This window comes from Urtica dioica, chromosome 6 (assembly GCF_054948205.1).
Source record: "Urtica dioica subsp. dioica isolate 48M chromosome 6, U.dioica_male_clone48M_v1_H2, whole genome shotgun sequence".
Classification (NCBI taxonomy): Eukaryota; Viridiplantae; Streptophyta; class Magnoliopsida; order Rosales; family Urticaceae; genus Urtica; species Urtica dioica.
Genome location: NC_142761.1, coordinates 6,726,387 through 6,736,161, shown reverse-complemented (window position 1 = coordinate 6,736,161; position 9,775 = coordinate 6,726,387). Strand labels below are relative to the sequence as shown.

At 33.9% G+C, this 9,775-nt stretch overlaps 1 protein-coding gene across 1 annotated transcript; it reads right to left on the bottom strand.

Annotated features, from left to right (window-relative positions):
• Positions 1–1,518: 1,518 nt before the first annotated feature.
• Positions 1,519–7,599, bottom strand: LOC149393175 (dyggve-melchior-clausen syndrome protein). The gene is made up of 18 exons (XM_089617523.1): positions 7,108–7,599; positions 5,777–6,016; positions 5,373–5,436; positions 5,163–5,292; positions 4,938–5,076; positions 4,461–4,709; positions 4,307–4,391; positions 4,029–4,131; positions 3,723–3,848; positions 3,537–3,650; positions 3,175–3,293; positions 2,962–3,049; positions 2,778–2,870; positions 2,588–2,677; positions 2,263–2,382; positions 2,083–2,174; positions 1,905–1,962; positions 1,519–1,788 (listed from the first exon to the last, which is right to left on the bottom strand). The coding sequence occupies exons 1-18, from the start codon at positions 7,298–7,300 to the stop codon at positions 1,708–1,710; spliced, it is 2,184 nt and encodes a 727-aa protein (XP_089473649.1). The 5' UTR covers positions 7,301–7,599; the 3' UTR covers positions 1,519–1,707.
• Between the last annotated feature and the right edge of the window lie 2,176 nt (positions 7,600–9,775).

Sequence of the window (9,775 nt, the reverse complement as noted above, 5' to 3'; positions counted from 1 at the left end):
CAACATCGCACAATATCGTATGACATCGTACGACAAAAAACTTTGACAAAAAATGGACTTATCGTACCGCATCGTACGATATCGTATGACATCGTACAACTGTATAAATGTCATCGTACGACATCGTACGATGCATGATTCTTGTCGTATTCCAGCCCCAATTTCAAACCCTAACTTTCTAAATCCGAGTCAAATCAGCTCAAATAAACTCAAAAAGATTAATACTAAGTCCTAAACCCTATTCTAACTATTTCCAATGACATTTAACAAGAAATTAGTTGAAAACTTACCTTTTTAGTTGTTTTTTGAGCTCGAGATTTCTGAGTTCCACCGCCACCCGAGTTTGAAGCATCTCCATCATACGTCGTCGTCCTATATCGTACTATATCGTATCCGCTCGTACAGAATCGTATGCCGTCGTACAATATCGTAGGAGTATTTTTTTAGAGAAGTGTTTTCGAGTGAAATAGAGAGAGAGAGAGAGAGAGAGAGAGAGAGAGAGAGAGAGGGAAATGAGTTCAAATATTGTTCATAGGGGCATTTTTGTCCGATTGTGGTACAAAAGTCCATTTTTGATATTTTTCAAAGTTTGGGTCTAATCTCGATATTTAATCAATTATTAGGTCCAATTAATGAAATTTCTCTATTATTATGATTATTATTATTATAATTACTTGTACGGTGATTACTGATAGAAAGTTAAGTACAAACCTAGTGTCTCTCTTACTCATTCTCTTCGTCTTCTTCCTCTATATATATATATATATATATATATATATATATATATATATATATATATATATATATATATATATATATATATATATATATATAAACTCTTCAAACTTCAAACAACCATTGATATTGAAGGTCTAATTTATTATTATTATTATTAATTTTTTTTTATTACGATTTCAAGCTAAAGCGTCGAGAAACATATAGATTTTAACGTCGGGCTGTCGAAAAGTAGACGAACTCTGCGAAAAAATACGGCGTGAAGATCCTTCACTTGGGCGACAGGAAATCTTACCCTAATTTTCGGCGTAACTGAGCAAATGGAGGATGAAACTCGTTTTTATACCTTGGTTTTTATTAAAAATTAACTGAACCACGCCGTTTTGTGAACCAGGATTTGGTTCGCCTCCCGTCCGGTTCCCACCGGTTCTCAGGACGACGACGATTTTGTACTGAACCGTGCCGAGGACCCTCCAAAATCCGATTCTCGGACGGGAACCCCGGGATTTCAAACCCTATTAGAAACTTGTTACAGTAGCAATTGGAATTTGCAGATACCCCTTTAAAGAAAGTAATTCTTTGTAATCATCTTTTTTTTTTCTTTTTTCTTTTTTTTAAATATTGCATTGCAATTGCGGAGCTATAATGGATCCATGTAAACTGTGGAAATCATTAATGCTTTCTGAAAGCAACCGAATTTTGTGTTCATGCTTGCATAAGTTAGAATATTTTGTTGTTTAGAAGATTCTGTCTTCTTTCATTACTATATTGTAAATATTTGAGTAGAAAAAAATAATCACTTGTTACAATATATTTGTTGGTTATTTAAGGATTTTACATCTTTATGGGTAGGCCTCTGAAAAAGTTGCAAGCATATAAACAAAAATGAATGACAACATAATTTTTTTTCCACAACTATTTCATGTATTTACATTATTCACGAAACACGACCAGCGAGAACGAACATAACCGCTACGCGTCCAAGAAAACCGCGCGTTCCATCTCTCCATTGCCTAGTCTGTTGGGACCCGATTTGTCGTTACTTTGTCTCGGCTGAAAATATAATTGCCATTTAAGATCAATCCACTCGAACAAATTATCAAGCAGTCAGAAGTAAATAAATAAATTTTAAAAAAAAAAAAAAGGGTCTATCAGAGATCTGGACTTACCTCTTCCGGTTGATCAGCTGGAAATAGGTTTATGGCGCCACTATCGAAACTGAGTGCACTATATATGTTTAAAAAGAAAAAAAAAATTAAATAAATAATTAAAGAGCAGGAATTCCAAACTATCCAACATCAATAATCATAATAATAATAATAAGGACGTGAAACTTAGAAGAAATACCCCCGGGATAGAACTAACTGCCACACGTAAGGGATGAAGAACTCTTCTGGATTGCTCTCTTGTTCGTATGTAAAGCGTAATTGGGTGAACATCTGACAAAACGGGACACACAAGAAGTAATTTAAAATTTAATAAATAATGATTATAATAATCCTTGAGTTTGCCAAAATCCATTCTTACCTTGATCCCTTCACCACGCCAAGATCGACAGTTTACAATTATTACTTCTAGAACTTTCTCGACCGACCATTCTCCGTCCCTTGTCTGGGCATCCATTCGACTGTTGAAGAAATCCAATACCTTGGAACACAAACAATAAAGTGTAATTATGAATCACGCAGAGAAATATAGCACTGGGAAAAACATAATAGCATCACGGAAATGTTAATCGACTACTACTTCTATCCTTGAGCTAAGAACAAGAAAGCTGCCTTTTCTAAAGCAAAAAAGTATTTAAACAAATAATGTACTGACAACAAAAGTAAAATAAAATTAGAGAGCATACCGTGTAAATGTTTTCAAGAAGCTCATTGAACCGTGGATGAGATTTGAACGGCTGGAAAACTTCCTGTCTGTGCATGATTGCATACACAACCTACACATTGCATAGAGGAAACTTTTAAGCATTAATTTGTAACCTATTTGTGAGAAAGACATACTGTCACCAAATGGGGTTCCTAATTTTAAAAGGTTACCTCAGGATTTCGTGGCAAGGCATAGGTTAGGATTGCATTTAATATTTCAAGCACAAGTCTAAGAAAGTCCGTGTATATATGCATCTCTGTAGACTGCCGAAAGTAAGACCAGGCTTAGGTACAAGGAAAATATTATTTACGATATAGAAAAACATAGAAAATACAAGGTCTAAAGTAACATTACCGTGTCATCTGCGAGTCCGTTTTCTTCTAATGATGTTCCTTTAGACAAGTGCACATTATTATCTCGTAGCTCTGCCAATTTGGTATACCTTTATTGTACATCATATCGAAATGCATGGTTTCAGTAAAGTCGCAGAAAACACAGAAATGGAACTAGGAGACTTCTATTAAAAGATATTGTTAAATACAGAGATATATTTTCATTAAGACTTACTTTCGTGACAGCATATCAAAAAGGCTGACCAGCCTCTGCGATGCATACGAACTCAGGCGGTGAACATGTGGAGCCATGTTTGCCAAGGTTGCTAGACAAGTAGTATGTAGATAGACATCCTGCCACAATCCCACAAGTAAAAAAAATGTGAAAGTTCAAATTCGACGAGCATACGTGGGTAACCGGTGATTACTTAATCAAGTACGTTTCATGTTTACACCAAAAACTAATGACATGACCAACTAACAATAAAGCGAGACACCCTCCATATTAATGTACGCATGGTAACATCACGAACTATTAACACAGTAAAGATAAATTTTGAGTACGAGATTAAAAAAAAAGGATGCTTCAAGTCGTACCCTCAGCTTTGATAGATTGTACTGCACGGTCCTTATCAAGATTATTACCATCAAGGAGCCAAGAGATGTCTGATGAAGAAACCGCTCTTTATACCAGGGAACGCTAGGAAGTATCTACCAAGCAGAAAACATATTACTATGGTCCGTATGCTCAAATTCAAAGACCGGCGCAGAGGTAGACATTACCAATTTATGAATACTTGCGTTGAAGGAGGAATCTTGACTAAGCATGAGAAGAACGATCAACAACATGTAAATTTGATTAGGCGACCTCTTTGGGGCATTGTACAGAGCTTCCAAAATAGGCATCAACTGTCAATTTCATAAATAAAGTGCAGATCAGAATTAAGCTACATTCAAACCAGATCCACTAGGTACATGAAAAATATCTGGTTGTATCGAATGTCAAAAAGTGGCTGCTAAAATAAATTGAAATTCTATATCATGATTTCTTCCAATTCCTTGAAAAATTAATGAAGTTCTGTTTCATACCAGAGTATCCAAATCCGTTCGTACTAAGACATATTCCAAAAAGGCGGAGTTCCCTTGTAATAATGTATAAAGCAACAGCACAGCACCCTCATCAGCCAAGCACCTGCAGATTGAGAAATTAGAATGAGACAAACAATGAAATAAAGTTATTCAAATAACCACTGATTTTCGTAACTTTAAAATTCAGAAAGTCAACTGACAAATTATCAAGCAATTAATCGTAGCAATGTTTTTGAAAAATTAAAATAAGAGCTTGGTGATGGTTATGAAAGACTTACACGCCAAGAGTATCAAACAGAGAAGCAAAAGGCAACCTCAAAAAAGGACCATTTTGTGCATTCCCTTCAGTATCTAAGCGATCATCTGCAAAAGCAGAGGAGGAGTTGTCCATCGGAATCTAAATACAAAATAAAGAGTTTTATGATTATTTACATTCAACATCTGATGCATTCTCCAAGGCTTTGCAGAAGGGATTTTCAGAAAAACTCAGATTTTGTTTGAACTTGGAATCAGAAGCAGCAGTATCATCAATTTGATCTGGTATGAACTCATTCTCCAAAATGCGTTTACGGTAATGGCAAAGAACAAGCAGCGAATGAAGACTGCATTCTGCCAATGGACTTCTGCCATCTTCACCACTTGAGCTGACCAGATAATTTATTGGTAGCAGTACAATATTTGCTGCAAGTTAAACATTCAGCACAAAAAATCAGCTTAAAAGCCTCAGAATCAGAATCATGGGAACATGTAATAACATTGCTCCACGTACACATGTGTGATTGGAAACCAAATATATATATATATATATATATATATATATATATATTTATATATATATATATATATATTTATATATATATATATATATATTTATATATATATATATATATAAGTGAATAAACTACACACCAGCCGCAGAGCCGACTTTTTGGAAAACTCCAGGTTGTTTTTCCTCGGAAAATATAGAATAAGGAGATGCGTTCAAGGGAGGGCGTATGATATAATTAAGTAGCAGTCTCCGCACAACCATGCTAACTAAAGAGCTCTCCTGAAAAAAAATGGAATAATATTGTCAGACCGATGGGAGTATAAAATCAACTTCCATCAACAATAAAATAGAGCTTCATCGATGACCTGAGCCATTGCTGCGTCAATAAAGGGGTTCACATCGGCTAGTCCAGGAGATGGTCCAGAAAGAAGCTGAGTTGACATCGCAATCAGCATGAAGTTGAGCAGCTCCGAATGGAGCAGATACGTGTCGTTACTAGATAAACGAATGCACAGAATCAGAAACGCTATTGTTGTAACAAGAAGAATAAAACTTCTGAACATCCCAAAATGTACCTTACATCTATTGAACCAATGAAGCTAACCACAGCATTCATGAGAAAATTCTCCACACTTAGACCTGCATAATAATGATTACCAAAAAGAAGAATTAGAGGCCAGAACGCTTTCTGGGTAGGTAAAGGTCCGCGAGGATGAAACTGACAGGACTCGTGATAATTTAGAATGCAAACGGAAATTTTATTGATAAAATTCAATACGTGAAACCAATCTCTCCATTTAAACAACTCTACCACTATAAAACAGAAATAATAAACTATACTCTCACGAACCCTAATGACCTATTTATACTAAGATATACTAAAACTAATAAAAACATAGTTTTATTAGATAAAATTACTAATTACCCTCCAGAAAATATTATGAGTCTACTAGAAACTCTGGAGTTTATGAGATACTACCTTGTGTGATATCTGCCGGTATCGGTTCACTTTCGTCCAGATATAAATACAACTCCTCAATCTTATTAGTTTTTGCATTTTCTATCAAATGCTTCAGGAAGGTAGAGGAAACATATAATGCATTGAGAGCCTTCCCATAGACAGCAGATGGGGCACCTTGAGTCGATGTACACTCTTGCAAACACCATGATAGATGGATCAGAATCTTTACAAGGTGCCTCGTGGTAGAGTTATTACGTGCTGCAAAAGAGCAATACAAATACCAGTAAGAAAAAAATTCAATATAAAAAGGCCGATTCTTTGCCTATGAAATCCAAGATTACAGATAGATGTGGACACCAGAATCTTCTCACAACAGATTTTCAACTTCAAAGAAGACAAATTAACGGTAATAACATATCCGACCATTGGATTCTTTACCCTCTTCTGTCTGGCAGCAGAAAACCAGTAACTCGAGATTCTGCCTTGACTTACAATGTCATTAGATCTTTAGTTTTTTTAACTAGAATCCACAAATTGACCGTGCATGATAATTCTATAATTTGATTCAGTTTTCCAGATGTTCAAAATCTAGAACATCGGAGTGGTAAAAGCTAGAGTATCCCAACTCTTGATTGATCAAGCATTTTCAAGGAAAATTATCAACCAAAATACAAGACCAGTGTCTCTATTCAATACAACGTCTCAACTGAACTCCAAACTATTGATTATCACGAAACTAATTTAACTTAAAAAAACTACGAGGCCCAATTTTCACACAAGAGATAAAAACGTAACTGTAAGACACATTCATATACATAGGTTCTAATTATTTGTTTTTCACCTCTGTAACGCACATTATCATGGGCTGATTGGTGAATTCATAACGATTTCAATATATTCCACATAAGTGCATCTCAAAGAGAAGGTTGTTCATAGTTCACACTACACTTTCTCGTTATGAATTTCAGCACTATGCGTTATCAATTTACCATAGAAGATAGAACCATGCTAAACAAAACCAGTTCGGACCAAAATCAAACCAATTACGAACCAAATTACTTTAAGCCACTCACATGACTCGCCAAAATCACTCTCCCATATCAATTGTCTATCATGCCAGAATTTCTCGCAGTCAAAAAATTTCCACGTTATCTTGACCGATACTAGAATTAAATCTAGCACGGAATTATAAATAAATAAATATAGAAAAAACCACAGGAATCTCCAAAAACCATTCACTTGAATGAAATTTTGGAAGCATCTCTAATTCAAACCACGCAAAGGAAAAAAAAAAAAAAAAAAAAAAAAAAAAAAAAAAAAAAGCAAAATGATCGAACAGAGAAACAAACCGAAAAGCTCGCACGCTTCGTGAACACGATTCGACGGCCATTGAAGGCTGAGAGGAAGCTCGAGAAGCTTCTGCCAGAAATCAGAGGAGAGAGGGAACGGTTTCTCGCCAACGAATGTAGCGATCAGGTATTCCGCGGCTTCCTGTGGTCGCGCGCCGCTGCTCCAGCGCGGCGTAGAAGGAACGGCTCCCATTGGTCGAGGAAACCAGTCCGTTGACCGTAATGACAATCAATGCGTCGATTCTAGTCGCTCCGATCGCGACTCGGACAAGAGATCGGCAAAAATATAATAAAAAATCGCAGTTTTTTTTTTTTTTTGCAGATTTGTTCACGCCAATGGCATTACCCACAGAAAACGTTGTAGAGAGAGATCGGAAACGGTGGTTAGAGAGAGAAAGGTTGAAACTGAAAACGAACTAAGCTCGTGAAACACACCTCTTCACCGAGAGAAAGGGAGAGAGATAGAGCTTGTCGACGAAGGTCATTTCTTGAAGAGCTTGAGAGAGAGGCATGTTTGGATTTGGACAGAATATGTGAATAGACGAAATTGCCCTCTTCCTTGAAACTAAACGTTTAGAAAATTACTCCTCCACTTTCGTACTATTAAAGAAAGTAAAAAAAAGACAAATTTCCTATGCTTCGAAATATTTGATTGGCAAAGAAATATACGTAAACAATCTAATTTATTGACCTTATTTTAGATTATGATAACTCTTCCGAGTATATATATAGCGGTATTTATTTATAATTACATGATATTTGAAGTGGTATATGGTCATTTTATGATTGATGGTACTTATTTTTGGAATAAATTGGTTGATTCAAAATACCTAGACGTCAACTATAGGCATGCATTAATTGTATTGCACTCCCGCAGAAAAATAAAAATTATAATCAATTGATATGACATTAAATGACGTAAGAAATGCCTGTTATGAAAAGGCGTTTGTAGTAATTGTACATATGTGGAAGGTAGAAACTCCCTTTAAGTTAAATTTCTCATAATTTGCAAGTTGCAATTGCATATGAACAATTTTTGCAGCTAAACACTAAGAAAAAAAATCAGGAATAGTGCATGTGAGTTTTCTTTTATAATTATTCTAACTGGTTTCTCACTCCAAGTTAAGATATTAAGCAACTGCGTACTCTAGTTTAATGCTTAAATCACGCGCAATTAAGCGATATTTGAGAGAAACTAACAAAGACCCTTCTGAAGTATTCAGTTTAGGCATGGTTGACCGTTGACCTGAGGTTTGAGAATACGAGGCTAACGCTTAGTTGTGATAATTATTCTAATTGGAAAGGGATTGCAATACTTGTCTATTAAGAAATAGGTTTACGTGTGACTTTGATGATATTTTTTGTGTGTGCTTATATACAATAAGACAAATGAATAAAAAATTAAATAATAAATATCTTTTTTTTTTCTCGGAGAATGACAAATAAATCATGCTCAAGAGTACATGGTTTTTTTTATATCCAACGTTCGAGAATGAATATGGTGAAAGTTGGGCTGTCGGTGGATGTAGTGTGGAAGGATAAGGCCTTAGCTCTTGATTTATTTCATTTAATTTTTGTTTTTTTTTCGATAAAAAAAAATATTTCATTTATTTTTTGTTTTTTTATGCGCGCCTTAGCTCTTTGAATTAATTTCAAGCCTAATTATTGTTTTTTGTGGCCTTTTTAGGGCTATTTTTGTGATATTTTGTCTTATGGTTACAATCATCGGCATGCCTTGACTTTTGCGACCAACTATTATCCAAAGGAAGAAATTGGCTAATTAAAATCAAAACAAAAACAAATGTATTTATAGTGCATATGATATGAATAAAACAGAACAAAAAAGATTTTTTGTTGTAGTTAAATAGTGGTTCATTATACAAAGCCATTCCCCATAAAACTTTCCCATGAGAATTATTTTCAAGGAGAAATAAAATGAGTTCAAGTCATTGCATACTAAAAATTGTAAAATTAAAAATTAAAAAAGAAAAAAGGAAATAAAATTCGGCTGAATTTGTATCCCTCTTATTTGAATTGGGTTAAGGCTATACAACAAAATTAATTTATCTAAGTACATTTATTTCTTAGCACCTACATTTTAAACTTTGTGATTAAAGCAAATTGAGCCAAGTCATTTTTGTCATTTATCGTTGTCAATATAATTACCATCTAGTATGTACTGATTGTAATGACTTTGTAGATTGTGATTTTTAGGTTTTTTAGCTTACCTAAACCTTACTCTTTGAATTGGGTTATGACTTTGAATGATTTTTTTTATTTATGTGATAGTTTTTGAAGTTTACCTTTTATGTATGCTTTAGGGTATTTTTTATTTTTAAATTACTCTTTAAAATACAAATTATATGATTATATATATATATTATATGATTATAACTAAATTATATATATATATATATATTATATGATTATATATATATATATATATATTATATGATTATATATATATATATATATTTAAGATTAATTTATTAAGTTATGCACGTATATATAAGTATGTTATGTATTATATTATATAATATAATATAATATAATATTATACTATAATTATATATAATAATAATAATTAATATATTAATATTAGACGTAGGATTAGGGTTTGGGCTTTTAGGGTTTAATTAAATCATATATAAGCCTCTCATCTTTTACT